At 41.1% G+C, this 15,256-nt stretch overlaps 1 protein-coding gene across 3 annotated transcripts; it reads right to left on the bottom strand.

Annotated features, from left to right (window-relative positions):
- Window positions 1-534: 534 nt before the first annotated feature.
- On the bottom strand, window positions 535-13,597 carry LOC114691922 (PEST proteolytic signal containing nuclear protein). Of its 3 annotated transcripts, XM_028867500.2 has the most exons (6): window positions 13,409-13,563; window positions 8,372-8,483; window positions 8,134-8,296; window positions 6,425-6,499; window positions 3,345-3,400; window positions 535-2,314 (listed from the first exon to the last, which is right to left on the bottom strand). In XM_028867500.2, the coding sequence occupies exons 1-6, from the start codon at window positions 13,470-13,472 to the stop codon at window positions 2,188-2,190; spliced, it is 597 nt and encodes a 198-aa protein (XP_028723333.1). In that variant the 5' UTR covers window positions 13,473-13,563; the 3' UTR covers window positions 535-2,187. The 3 variants fall into 3 exon arrangements, with proteins under 3 accessions (XP_028723333.1, XP_028723335.1, XP_028723334.1); XM_028867502.2 differs by lacking the exon at window positions 8,372-8,483 and having other exon boundaries at window positions 13,409-13,597; XM_028867501.2 differs by lacking the exon at window positions 8,372-8,483 and having other exon boundaries at window positions 8,134-8,348; window positions 13,409-13,556.
- Between the last annotated feature and the right edge of the window lie 1,659 nt (window positions 13,598-15,256).

Below are 15,256 nucleotides of genomic sequence, written 5' to 3'. Positions count from 1 at the left end.
GATTTTGTCTGACAAGCTTGCTTGGAGTTAGGGTGGAGCTAGCTGCCCAAAATTAGCCATAGAGGTTTGGAGGACTGTAGACAGATAGGCAACAGGAAGTTGTAAGGCTTGGTTGAGAGAGGATCTTGATCCTTTTTGGAGGAAGGAACGAAAGGGTAGGAAGTCACTGTTGGCTGCTCCCCTGCTCTTTCAGGTTCTTACCCCAATATCTGACTTCTTTTATTTATTAGTTAAGGCTCCAGGCACCCACAATAAATACATGTGGAAAGAGGAGTAAACAGAGGCTACTCAGGAACTGACAATGAAGTGTCTCTTGCACTGGAGGTATAGTAGTGTTGTAAATGGAGTGTGAAGATCTGTAGAACAGTGTAAGGCAGAGTAACAGACCATCCTGACAACTGTCTAATGAGCATCTATAAAGGTAATATTTTCACTTCCCCAACCATGCCAGTATGCCATACACACAAAATATTTTAAAAATGTTTTTCAAAGACGCCGTAAGAAATTGTTAAATAAAATAGAAAATAAGACCACTTCCAAGTTTGACAAAATTTATTGTAATTTTAGTAAAGACATTCAGCTCAGTCGTCTCTCTCTCCTCATCTTGACCTCAGGTTAATATGTCATTTGAGTCAAGTAAAGAATATGTCGGAGAGATGTTATTTCAACAAACAGTAAAATGGACAAATGAACAGTTTGCCTACATAAAAGTTAAATTTATGTATCTTGATATACTTAAATCATGTAAGAACAGTGCTATGTACATTTCCATTGTTTTCCTTGGGGCTTATTAAGTAAACTTAAATGTAGTGAACAAAGTGTTAGGAATATCCGCAGGCTGCTTCTTGGAAGTTATTACATTAAAAAATGCCTAGTGAATAATTACCACCAATGAAACTCACTGAAGCTGCCTCCCAATTTAACATTGTAATTTTCAAGGAAATCTTATCATTTCTTTTGTCTGTGACTATTAAAGATGCATTAACTGTCACATTAAAAAAGTCCATATACAATACAAAAATACAAAACAAACACCCTGCAATACACAAATCTAAGAGTAGATGTGGTGAGAGACTTCCTAATGAAAATGTGTCTGAAGAAGCATTTTCTGTCCTCTTTCAGTCATTAAAGTGTGCTTTTGAAATCACTGGTCAGCAAGTGTATACTTAAAATAAGCCATGGAGTTGTACAAATCAATCTTGTGAGTTCAATTCAAATTGGATCTAGTAAGTTAGTAACTCAAATGCTTCAAAAGTCACAGAAAGTGCATTGCCTTATCTGTCTTCATACAATGTTATAACTTTTTCTTTTTCCTTTTTTGGTATTTAACCTTTTAAATACTTAAAGCAGTATGTACACTGATGTTTTTGGTGGGGTTTTTACTTTAAAAGAAACAGCTTCCTTACGATTCGCCTCAAGTTCTGGTGGAAATGCGTATAGGAACTAGAATAAAAACCAAGAGAAGCACATTCAAAATACTGATTCACTTTGGTAGCAAATAGTGTTCTTTGAAGACTCCTGAACGGAGACAACCTCCATTAAAGTCAAGTGGGCTATTTTTAATACTTCACATAAGAATTTTTGACAAAAAAAAATATTTTTTTTAAAGAGCAAAGCGTCCATACCCACTGATAGCAATGCAATACTAGTATATGATAACTCAGAACAATGAAATGCCCATAGGAAAAGGTTTATTTTAATTTTATCTAAATTTACTTCAGGCGATAGTCCAGTAACATCGTCTTCTCAATCCAATGCTATCTACGAGGCTGCTCCTGGGAGCCAGACAGTCCAGGTAATGAGGGAGTGGAGTCAGGAGAGGAACTGCTCAGTTTAAGTAGACAATAACTTTTGGCTTCCCTCTTAATGTGCTAATAGTTGTGTCTAAAAAAATATGCAATTCTTAGAAAGGTACCACTTCTGATTTCTTTATTATCTGTAACCTTTGGAAACTAATCACATGAAACTACAAAATTAGCAAATGTCTTGAAATCTGTATATAAAACATAAATTACCTCTAATTTCAAACTCTCATTTATTAGTGTACCACTCAATCTTAAAAAAAAGAAAAAGAAAAAAAAAAGAAAAGAAAAACCGGCTCCAAAGCTAGTCTTACACCATTCTTTACAAAAGGAGACTGTTCCTTCTAACTGCACCCACCCACACCCCAATCTCAAAACACTTCATTTAATTGTCTTGGTCATGTACATTTCCAAGATGAGATTTTATATTTCGCTCCCACAGCTTCTGATTATCGGAAAAGCCATGCTTTCCTTTATTAAAGGAGTTTGGTCCAGCCGATGTTGGTGTGTCCCTGTGTTAAAAAGAAATGCAATTTATTCAAATTGTTGTCTTGGTTTGTTTTAAACTTATTAATATATATTTGCTTAACATTTGTTATAAATACAGACTATCAGAAACCCCTGCAGAGATTTTTAAATGTCCTCTCTATATTCAGTATGTCTGCAGCAAGGACAGGAGGGGGAAGGGGAGACTGGTGTTTTGTACTGTTCTGACTTTTCAAGACCGTACCTGTTAGCTCTGCCTTCTGAGTGTGAGGATGAAAGGCAGGCAACTCTAGGCCCACCCTCATATTTTTTTCCTTTTGTGGAAAGCCTAGGGCCTAGTGCATCTTGGCCAAGAGCTCCATCCCATAACCAAATGTGTGGATTTTAACACACATTTAAGGTAATGCCAATATACAGTTAGCTCTAAAACTGCTGCCAGAGAGCTGGAGGTATAAACTCAGTTGTAGAGTACTTTTCCAGATGACCAGACCCTGGGTTCAATTCCCAACACTGCAGCAAACAAACAAACTAATCTGTAGCACAGTAAGTGACCTAAAACCCACAAACAAGGTTAAAAAGTTAACTGGGTGGCTTATCACCATCATATGTAAAAACGAAACATAAATCCAAAGATGTGTCATACACAGAAACGTGCAGTGCTACGTTTTATGTGAACTTGTGTTTCACTTTTACCGTGTGTATACTGAATGTCATGGTGCACACCTTTAATCCCAGCACTCTGGAGGCAGAGACAGAAGGAGCTCTGGGAGTTCAAGTCAAGCCCAGTCTATATATCGAGCTAAAGCTAAATAAATATAACAATAAAAACTGTGTGTCCTTCGCCTGGACCTGGTAACAGGATCGGATATCGTTCTTTCTGTAAGCTCTAGGAAAGATGACAGGCTTGCAGCCACCAGGACTGCTCCTATGTAAATCATGGATAGATTTAAATCTTTGTGGGCTCAGGTGGGATAGTATAGATTCATGTAACGTGTGCAATTTACTCTTCCCTTCATTTCCCTATAGCTCTGTAGTAATTATGAAAAACTGTGGTACCTTCCGATATTCTTCATCCTCATCTTTGCTTCTGGAGGCATTTCTTCTGGTTCACTCTGCAGAACAAGTAAATTGAGATGAATACATTAAATTAGTAATTCACTTGGTCTAAATGAATCATCAAGTTCCAGACCAACAGGGCCCTGTCTCCAAACAAACATGGAGACTAAATGAAGACACCTGGTGCTGAGGTCTGGCCTTCACAAATACATGCATCACTGTGCCGGACCTTCTTCACTTTTATTTGCTTTTTATTTTATTCTTTGTTATGGCTCCTTCAGTGAAGGAGGCTGGAGAGATCGTATAAAGGTTAAGAGCACATTCTGCTCTTCAGAGGACTTGGCTTTGGTTTAGCACCCATGTCTGGCATCTATGCCCCGACAAGAATATATACATACACACATATACACGCACACAAAATTTAAATCTCTTAGAGCTATTTTCACAAAAACAAATTTTAGGAAGGATGAAGAGAAAGGTAACTGTCATACCAAAGATGTAGTTTATTTGTATAGCCAAAACACAATATAAAAGGTTCCTCAAAAACCTACAAATAGAACCAAGGAAAGAAAACAAGTATGTCAAGGAGACATAGGAACTTCATGCTTCCTGATGCACTTTTCACATTGACCAAGACACAGAATCGGCCTAGGTGTCTATGAGTAAGTGGTTCAAGCAAATGTCAAAATATATATTCACAACAGAAAATTGAAAACTGGCTCTCTTGGGTGGGAGGGGTTGGGGGCATAGATGCCCTGAGAGGACAGAGGTAACAGGTCCCCCCCCCCCTGCAGCCACAGTTACAACTGTCGAAGTTGCCAGATATAGTGCTAAACCAAAGTCCTCTGAAGAGCAGAATGCGCTCTTAACCTTTGCGCGATCTCTCCAGCCTCCTTCACTCAAGTGGTTTTGAGCCATAACAAAGAATACAATAAAAAGCAAATAAAGTGAAAAAGCCCAGGCACAGTGATCCACACCTCTAATGCTAGTACTCAGGAGGTAGAGGCAGAGGCTGGAAGACTTCTGCAAGTTGCAGGGAACCTGGTTCTACATACCGAGTTCCAGGCCAGCTATGAATACAGAGTGAACTGGCTTAAGAAATAAAACCCCAATATCTTTAAAATTAAGGAAGACAGTGAGTTATGGTATATAACTTGAACAACAAAACCATAGCCTAAGATTGTTTAGTTAGGCACACTTCTCCATTTGCAGAAGTGAATATACACTGCAAAGGAACACAACGGATAAGCATATAAAAGACAGCCACACCGTTAAGACATTCCACATAAAAGGCACTGCTGCAATATAGGTACCAACTGTTTTCCATTTATATACTTTCCCCACTTCCCATGTTATCTTTTCCTTCTGGACTTGTTCATATCCAAATGTTTCATCAGCCGAGTATGGTAGAGTGAGTGGTAGGAGGATCAGTTCAAGGCTACCCACAGCAACCTAGTGAATTCAGGGGCTAGCCTTACCTCTAAGACTTGTTCCTGCCTCAAAGACAAAACAGTCAAGTGTGCCTTTAATCCCAGCTGTCTAGTATGCACAGGGCTCTCTCTGGCCAGGTTTGATCCTCCTCACCACATAAGATGTGTATGGTATATATGGGTATGGTGGTACATTTCCATAATACCAAAACATGCGAGTTAGAGCTAAGAGGAGCTGAAATTCAAAGCCATCCTCAGCTATCTATCAAGTTCCAGGCCAGTCAGTCTGAGGTATGTGTGACCATGTCTTTCACAAGGGGGAAAAAAAAAACACCTGGAAAATTCCACGGAAAATCCTTGTGTATAGTAGAATGTCAACACTCTAAGGAGCACGAGAGAACTGGGACAGACAGAATAGCAGAGACACCTCAAGCTCACTCTGAAACACACTCATCGAGTGGAAGTTCTGGCGGAAGCACCTGTACTGTTACCCCTGCTACGGATGCGCCACGCAGCACAAGCGACATCACTGAAGGTAGCAGTAGTGAGGTCAGGCAGGAGAGGGCTGGAGAGAGAGCTCGGGGGAGGAAGGTGCTGGTGCCACCAAGCCAGACAACGATATTCAGTCCCCAGGACCCACACGGTCAAAGAACCAACTCCACAAGTGGTTTTTCTTACCTCTATACCTTTGAAAGAGAGTGTTCCTAGTATGTATTATTTATTATAAGCATCTGACTTGATTCTTAAGCTTGTCTAAAAATTAGCAATATTTATAAAAATACATTTAAATCAATACGCAGACCCATCAAATTTTTAGTTTTGGGTATGTACCTCAGTGCTAGAACAGTTGCCTGGCATGTCTAAGCCATTAAGCTCTATACTTAACAACACAAAAAAAGATATATCCAATTTTCTTAGGCTTTACAAAAAAAATTCTACTAATACTATTTTACTGATATCAACTACCATTAGTACAAACTCCAATTTTCCATCACTATCTTTTAAAAAAAGTTTATTATTTTTAGCCGGGCGGTGGTGGTGCACGCCTTTAATCCCAGCACTCGGGAGGCAGAGCCAGGCGGATCTCTGTGAGTTCGAGGCCAGCCTGGGCTACCTAGTGAGTTCCAGGAAAGGCACCAAAGCTACACAGAGAAACCCTGTCTCCAAAAACAAAAACAACAAAACAAAACAAAACAAGTTTATTATTTTTAATTATATGTGTGAGTCTGAGTGTGTGTTGTGTGGATATGTGCATGTGTGTGCAGGTGCCTGTGCAAGCCAAAGGAGCTGGATCCCCCAGAGTTGGGAGTTACAGGTGTTAGTGAGTCAGCTCTCAGGAACCGAACTCTGGTCCTCTGGAAGAACAGTGCATGCTCTTAACCACCAGGTCATCTCTCCAGCCCCCATTATCTTCTTAAGGGACTAGTTAAAGTAAAAACAGGGGCAGCGGAATGTCTCAGCAGGTAAGAGAGCTTGCCATGCAAGCCTGCACAACCCTGAGACATTCCCTGGATCCTGTGATAGAAGGAAAGAACCGCCCCCAAAAGTTGTCCCCTGACTTCCACATGCATACCATGGCACACATGTCTGTCTGTCTCTCTCTCTCACCCCTTTAAAAATAAAAGTAAAATAAAGCAGGTATTAACTTACATCTTCATCTTCATTGAAAGCTGCTGCTACTGAAAGGGTTTTTGGAGCAAGAGTTGGAACTGTTTCCTTAGGCTTCTGAAGAAGAAACATTTAACAGAATTATCACAAAATTTATATAGGCTTGTTTAATCAAAAATAATTGCTCTTAGAAGGCTCAATGTTTTTCGTAAGCTTATACAGTAAGAAACTCAGTATTTTGAGCAAACCCATTATATCTTTGAAAACAAGTGTTACCAGCAGGTAAGTTTTACTTTTTTGATTTTGTGTATTAGGATTTAGGATTTATAATTTAGTATTAGTTAAGCTAAGGGACTCATGCAGAAGTAGTAACTAGTAATGAAGCTGTCTTCCCTACAGTAATCTTACCATGACTACAGTTCCTTCAGAAGACAAGGGGCAGCACACGGTGTTTCTCTACCACTTACTGTCTACCGTTGCCCTTCAATCATGTTCATCTACATTCTTCTCACCCACCACCCATCTCCTCTCCATTCCACTGCAATAAGCTCCCAGGGCCCCCAGTGACTAGCATGCACATTTGATCTAATCACCAGCTCCTTTTGGGAAATCTCTCTCTGCTGACTTCAGGGATAGAGCTTTTTCTAAAGACTATCCAAATTCTCACACCTTTTGTTGGGTGTCTCTCTGCTGCCTGATGCTCCTACTCAAGACACTGGTATCTGTTAGTGATTCCTCCTTCTCTGTACTACTCTGGTCAATTTCCTTCATTCCCATTAACTATAAAATTCTTTGAATATTCCAAAAAGGCTGTCATCTGTCCACTGGACATCTCTACTTAAGAACTCCCATGGACAGTTCAGCTTCATAGTGTTCTTAAGTACTCAGGCTTGAGAACCTTTCCTTCGTCTTATAAGGTCCTTCTGATCAGACCCCTATTGCATGCTCTTAATACTTCTCCCTTTGTTCATGATATACCACACTACCTTCCAGTCTTGGACAACTATTAGAAACAGCATATGCCACGGTCAGGAGTATAAAGCTCAGTATAAAGCTCATATGCATCTGACATTCAAGAATTAAAAAGCAGGTTGGGGATTTAGCTCAGTGGTAAAGCCCTTGCGTAGCAAGCACAAGGCCCTGGGTTCGATCTCAGCTCAAAAACAAAAAACAAAAAAACAAAAACAAAACAAAAAAAAAACAACAAAAAAAAAATTAAAAAGCAGAAACCACCACCAGAGATCGAGAACCAGGAAATTCGTACAAAGTTAACTTAACTTACTACATTACTCCTTTAAGTTACAAATAGAGCTGGTTTATAGTTATTACCACAATTTAGGGGTATGTAATGTTTGGTATTGACTTCAAGGCCTCACAAATGCTAAGCATATACTCTTCAGTAGAGCTATAGCACAATACAAATTATTACTTTTAATTTACTATGGTAAAAGATTTTTAAAAATTCCTAAAATTCAAATATTTTTCAGAGACTTTGTTCAACTAAGAAAAATTCTAAATGATTACTTTAAAAATCATGCATTCTCTACAGTATGCCTTTTTCTTCAACTGCTGTCAGATAGAATGCATGGACCTTTCCTAAAGTGTTCATTTTTTCTTGACTACTTACATCTAAGTTCAGAGTCAGCTAAAGCAGTTTCCCTTGTGAACTCTTGCTTAACTATACACACACACTCAGAAGAGCAGTAACAAAACAGATCTTTAAGGACCAGGCCAGACATAAAGCAACTCACATTTGATCCAAGTTTGATGGATATGGCTGATGCTTTCTTTGTCGTCTGACTACCTATGGCAAATCCAAACTTGGAGATCTTTGTAGGCTTTGTTGGGAGGTCTGCAGCTTCTTCGTCAGCTGATCGCTTTTCAGCGCTGCGACTGGAACTTTCCCCTCCATTACTGGAAGAAACAGTCTTAGTTTTCACAGGTTTTTCTGCTTCTTCTTCAGGTCCTGGTGAAGTCGAAACAACTTACCAAGATGAGCTATTTTTACTGAGCAGATGGATGGGAGCAGCAACCTCACAAAGCATCTTTACAAGGCAGACACCTCTGCAGCTGTCACCTACTGACCCAACAGTCTCTTCCACTGTTGGTTAGAGCATACAGCAGGCACTGAGACTGTGTGGCAGTACAAGAGGCTCCCATGAATTAACTAGCATAAAATACAGAGCAATTTAAAATTATAAACACAGAGTTCACAAAAAGTAAATACCCTTCAGCTAAACATTACCCTATTAGTTGTACAATAATCTTGGTTCCATTGTGGAATTCTGATGTTCAGAAATTAAGATCTACAAATTCTTTTGTACAAACTAACTTGTAAATAATCAGTCATGTGGCAAGATAAAACACTTGGCTAATAAATCATAATATTCTCAATAATGCAGTCAGTCCTAATCACACAAAACTTCTAATCATGAGCATGACCATCATTAAAACTACACTGTGAATTCAGTATACAGCTTTTGTCCTCCTCTACCATACTGAACCCAGGCTTTGCACATACAAGGCAAGCACTCTACACTGAGCTACATCCCCAGCTAGTCAGGTTCTTAAGTGATGTGTTATTCAAGATACACCTTACATAACCTCTGGAGTCAAAAAAGAACTTCAAGTTCATCTTGAGAGTTCACTTACTCCAAAAGCTGGGATAGCACCTGTGTTAAGCTACCTGTAAGAGCTATTCAAAGTCAGACTTTGGCTCATATACTATTTCCTCATGAATGAAAGAAGAGCTAATCTTAATTTCAAGAAAGCACACACACACATATATATGTAGAAAGCAAGATGTCTTTCAATAATTCTGCTTCTATGTATATTAAATCAATAATGACTTCACATCTTGAGTATCTTAGGTTTGTTATATAAGACTATTTAAGAGCACATTGGAAAGACTTAAAAGACTGGCCGATCTTTCTTTTTTCTCTCCAGGTCTACTATACAGGATACATTCTATGAGCAGTCAAATTTACTTGTAGAAAAGCAAAAGATACTCTAAATGACTGCCTTGGCAAGGTCAATAAGAACATGGGGCAAAACTAGAATGGGAATTTGGGGTGGGGGTGTTGAACCCAGTAACTGACAAGTCAAAAGATCAAAGACTCAAGACTACAAACCTAGGTCCACACAATTTGGGAATGATGCATCTTTAGATGGATCAGTACTTCGTGGCACCAAGGATTGAACCAAGGGCCTCATTCATGCTATGTAAGTGCTGTACCACCGACCTACAGGCCCAAATAGTTTTCTTATTTCCAGAAAGGGTCTCACTATGCTGCCCAAGCCCAGGCATTCCTGTCTGTTACTTGCACACCTCCTGCTTCTTCTCCAGGGCAGCTGGGATCATGGCTTTTATCACCATGCAGTTCAACAATAAGCACTTTCAATACAACATCTGATTTTGTACAGATTAAAAAAAAAAAATGAGCCGGGCGGTGGTGGCGCACGCCTTTAATCCCAGCACTCGGGAGGCAGAGCCAGGCGGATCTCTGTGAGTTCGAGGCCAGCCTGGGCTACCAAGTGAGCTCCAGGAAAGGCACAAAGCTACGCAGAGAAACCCTGTCTCGAAAAAACCAAAAAAAAAAAAAAAAAAAAAAAAAAAAAGAATTACTTTCTTTGGATTAGGATTCAATTTGGGTATTTCCAAAAGCAAAGGTAGTACTGAATAGTTTCCTGGGGTACCAATCATTTGTTTATACATAAAAGTACCTGAATTTTAAAAAATGAAAAACTACTCTTCAGAAACTGAAAACTCAATTTAAAACCCAATTTAAAACAATTTTAAACTGGTAGTGGGCCTATGCTTGTAATCCCAGCACTCAGATGATTGAGTCAGGAGACGGGTAAATCCGAGGCCACCAGGGACTACAAAGGGCATTCTAGGCAGCTTGGACTACAAGAGAGTCTGTCCTGTGCATTTTACTTAGAATCATAATCTAGTATACTTAAGCAGTAACTGGCATCAACCCAATTGTATTCTGTGCTCTTATCTGAAGATATAAAAAATTCTATCAGCAGATGGCTCAGCAGTTAAGTGAGCTTACTCATCTTCCACAGGACCCTAGTTAAGAGTCCCAGCACCCACAGTGGGCTGCTCATAATCCCTGTTAACTCTAGCTCCAGGGGATCCAACTCTTCTGGCCTTCCCAGGCACCTGCATTCATGTGCACACACCGATACAGAGACCGTGATTAGCTCTTATTTCTTAGCACAAGCAGGTTCAATGTGGCACACAGGTTGGTTATTTTCTCTGTATATAATACTCTTAGCAATTATGTAGCAAAATACACAAAGCATTTAGGAAAGAAGCAAATAAAACAATGGTCTAAAATGGGAAAACAGCAGACAAATGTTACTACTGATTATTATTAAAATATTTATAATTTCAAATATGGATCATTAGTAAATTACTTCAAGCAAATGTGAACTTTGAAATTATCACTGAATATTAATAAATTCCTAAGTTTTGAAAGTTTTTCTTTAAACATGTACTAGTTTATTATTTGAACTTTTAATCAAGGAGCTCTACTTTCAATTTACTGAGACATTTTGCTTGCTTTTGTTCTGTGAGACTGAGTATCACTTGCAGTCCTGGCTGGTCTGAAATTCACTATGTAGATCAGGAGTACTTCAAACTTCTACTTTGAATTTCTGGGAGTTACTCCTGCCTCTGCTTCCCAAGTGCTGGGATTCAGCACTTAGCTTTTTAAGACATTTTGTACTTTAAAACTGTGGAAAACAAAATGTTGAATGACTAGTGATTAATACTGTGAATATATTAATATAAATGAAAAATATTTTAATGAAGGCTTTTGTCTACTTTATATCCATTCTAAGCAAACGAGTGTAGGTTAATGTCAATTAAACCATATACGATAATAGAATTTTTTTTTTCCTTTTTCACTGAATAGCTAAGATGGGGTTTGGCCTTTAGAGGACATAGGTACTTTACTTTAGGGAGGGGAAAAAGACCTCGTAAGAAAATGTAATTCTACAAAGGTACCATTCATGAACCATGTGCACACTGGTAGTTTCCTTATCTTAAAAAAAGGAGGACCTAAGTAACTGGTCCTCCATGAGCTATGTTTAACACCAGGTGCACATCATTGAAGTAGGTCTTGGCATAACCCTCAATAGCTTGAAACGACTATGATTATGTATTAATTTGCTGGTCTCTAAATTTCTACTTAAGTTAATGAACTGCTGTTAACCCCCAAAAAAGGTCTTTTAAAAAAGGGTCAGGGTTGGGGGGTGTCTTCCAAAGTAGACTGAAGTGAAAAAAAGTAGTTCAAATAGTCTCCCCTGTAGAGACATATTAACTTTAATTTTGGGAAATTTCTGTTTATTAAAATAGAATGCAGCAGTAAAGTCCATCCTTAGTATAAATGAATAGGAAAAATACTTGTATTTCCAAAATTGTGGGCTGTGCAACAGAAGAAAAATTCCAAGTTTTCCAAAAGAGCTGAATATTTGCTGCAAACTTATCAATTCAGTCCTATCTATGGGAAGACTGTTTCATTTAGGATTCCTCTGTATAATTTCCTTATTTTGAGGCTAATAATCTATATGACATAAGACAAATTATGGAGAAAAGGACTGTTATTTTAAGTCACCAACAAAGACCATAATTTTTTTGATACTGACTAGTAATCTACACAACCCCCTAAACAGTTTACCTTAACACAATCCTCTCAAGTTAAAAGGATGTTACATTCAAAGCCATCTCAGACACCTTATGCTGTCGTTTTACTTTAAACTACTTTTAACAAGAGTGGAGGAGGTCTAAAGTAATAGAACTAAAATATTTTCATTAGCTATTTTAAGGGTTGATTTAAAAAAAAAATGAAGAGACTTGACAAAGTGGCCAAGGGCCTGTAATTTCAGTACCGGAAGTCTGAGCTACCTGAGACTTTATCTCAAACAACAAACAAACAAACAAAGAGGGGAGGGGCTTTGGCTCAACTAATAGCACTGTACATATTTTTAAAGAAGCAAATTCGTCCAAAGTAACATTACATTTATCTTCTCAGTAATTTTTATTGCCACGACAATTAACAAACTTGGTTAAGAGCCTACTATTTGCCTTTATGCACGACTGAGTCTATACAGTCTCACATTTAAGTCTTTCAGGACTAAGACCGAAGGGAGCTAGGATAGCGAAACATTAAAACATTCTAAACAAGACATTATGATCGGCTCACACGTGTTACATATTGGTACGACAAAAGGGCGTAGGGGGTAGAGACTACGTATTTCTTTGCCTTTATGCACACGATCAAAAATTACGTGGGTAGGAGGAACGAGAGGATGGCTATAATCTGAGTTCAGTTTCGTGACAAACTACAGGAAGGGCACACCTGCCTGCTCTGCCAACCAAAAAATCCGGCACAGGCTGCGCTGTTAGCAGCCTAAGACAGAGAGTGTTTAAAAAAAAAAAAAAAGTGAATCAACCCCTAATTTCAAGCTTTTGCTGCTTGAACCGGATTCCTTTCCCCCTGCATCGCCTCGGCTGATCCCACTGCGGGGTTTATCAATGCTGTATCTGAAAACACAGCCAAGAGCGGGCTGGGGTCTGGCACCTCCTCGGGGAAGAGGGAGCCGCAAACCTAAGGAACTACGTGTCTCCGAGAGGCCGGCGCCCGCGGAAAGCCGGCTTGGGGGCCGGTGCCCGCGGAAGCGGCTGGGCGCTCGCGCGGGGGGCCTGAGTGCGCAGCGGGCCCTGAGCTCCTTCTCTGCTGTTGGGCTCCCACCCCCAGCTCAGTCAGCCACCTCCCTTCTCAGGGCCGGGTGGTTAACCGGCGGCCTCTCCCTCTGAGGAGGCTTACGTGGGCCTGGATCCCCCCCGCGGGCCACACCGGGCGTGCCCGGCGCTCAACGGGGCCCAGCCCCTAGCCGGGCGAGCGCCGGGTCCGCCCGCGCTCGGGATGCCGTCCACCCTCTCCCCACCCCGGGAAAAGCCCAGAGAAAGGCCGGAGTAGCCCCCGTAGCCCGCGACGCTGGGGTTGTGTTCACCTCCGGCGGCTCCGGCTCGCTGCGGCTTCTCGGGCTTCTCCTCTCCCGCCTTCCCGTCCGCCATCTTCCCCGCCGCGGCCTCCCGCTGCAGCCCGGGCAAAGACGTCACGGCCCAGCCCAGCAACCATAAAGCTTCGGGCGGGCCAGCGAGGCCGCAGCCTAGAGAGGCCCCGGCACGGCCGGGCGGGGGCGGACGTGACGCCATAGGCCTGCCGCGGCCGGAAGTGGGTGTGTGGTGATGGCGGTGGAGGGCTGGGCTGCCGGATGGCGGGTCTGGGTTAGTGTGGGCTGCCTGGCCTCGGAACGGTTGGTGGGATCCTAGGCTTTTGCCTGCTCAGGGGTGGTTGTAGCTGGCCCTTCCTTTTAGTTATTGGGTCATCTGTGGGGTAGGGCTGTATCCTTCCGGGGAAGATTCAGCAGTTCCCGAACACCGTCTACTGTGGACGCCGTTCGTGCGCTACCGTTTCATCTCCAGGACTGTCCATTGTGAAATTATCCTTTTAATTTGCGTACTGACACCGGAGAGCAGTTTATGGAAGATCACACAGTAAAGCCATAAGGGAAATGGTTGTAGAAGTTTTTCCTCGGTTTTTGCACTCGTGAAAACGTGAGTGTAGAGTTGTAGCAAGCAAGCAAACATTGTTGGCGGTTAAGGGCGCTTTGCCGCTCTTCCAGAAGACCGCAGTTCAGTTCCCAGTACCCACGTTGGGTGGGTGGTTCACAACTGCTTATAACTTCAGCTCCAGGGAATCCGACAACCTCTTGAACTCCGCAAGTACCCACACTCACTTGCATACACACACACACACACACACACATAAAGTAAAATACATTTTTAAAAACGATACTCTTTCAAAGGCAGGAGCTGACCTTCCTAAGGAAAGGGGAAGTTTGATCTACCGGGGGTTTGAGGATCTTGGCCTTTTATTTATCTTCATTCCCTTCTCTAAGTTTAAAATATGCCCTAATGTTCAGAATTGGTTTGAACTAGAAGTTATTTACTGGCGTGGGGGAGCGGGAAAAGGTATGGAAGGGGGAACTGTGGTTGGTATGTAAAACGAAAAATTTAAATAACAAAAATAAATAAAAATTAAAGTTATTTACTTATTGGTATTTCAAGATATTTTCTTTCTTTTTTGGGGGGGAGGGGGTACGGGTGAGTAGCTTTGGAACCTGTCCTGGAACTTGTGCTGTAGACCAGGCTAGCCTCGAACTCAGAGATTCGCCTGTCTCTGCCTCCCAAATGCTGGGATTTAAAGGCGTGCACCACCACTGCCCGGCTTCAAGTTATTTTCTTTAGTCCAATAGCTGTGTACTGGTTAAATCATCCTATTCTTTCAAGGTTAAAGTATCCTGCTGTGAGAATTTTAACATAAAAGCTAGTGCCTGGGCTGGGGGGTGGTAGCGCAGACCTTAATTCCAGCCCTTGGGAAGCAAAGGCAGGTGGGTCTCAGGGAGTTCAAGGCCAGCCTGGTCTACAGAGCAAGTTCCAGGAAAGCCAGGACTGTTACACAGAGAAACCCTGTCTCCAAAACAAAAACAAAAAAAAGTGCCAGCGTCTTGTCTCTTATCGCATAAAGAATAGAACGAGGAATGCCTTGTAGCCTCCCCTGCCCTTTTGCAAGCTCTAGTATTTGTCTATTTACTTAACAATAACCACTGCAAGCCACAACTTCTCTATGAAGTTGAAGACTCCTGTTAATCCCTGCCTCTCCTAGAAACCTTTAGTAGATTCATTTATTGTTGAATGAAGTCCATGCACTCAGTATGGCTCCAGCTGTCCTCTAAGCAACATTGAGAATTGCTGACCACAGGCCTGCTTTTATGTCTCTGTAAAATAACAGTGGG

This window comes from Peromyscus leucopus, chromosome 12, assembly GCF_004664715.2.
Source record: "Peromyscus leucopus breed LL Stock chromosome 12, UCI_PerLeu_2.1, whole genome shotgun sequence".
Taxonomy (NCBI): domain Eukaryota; kingdom Metazoa; phylum Chordata; class Mammalia; order Rodentia; family Cricetidae; genus Peromyscus; species Peromyscus leucopus.
This window is presented reverse-complemented; position numbering and strand designations above follow the sequence as displayed.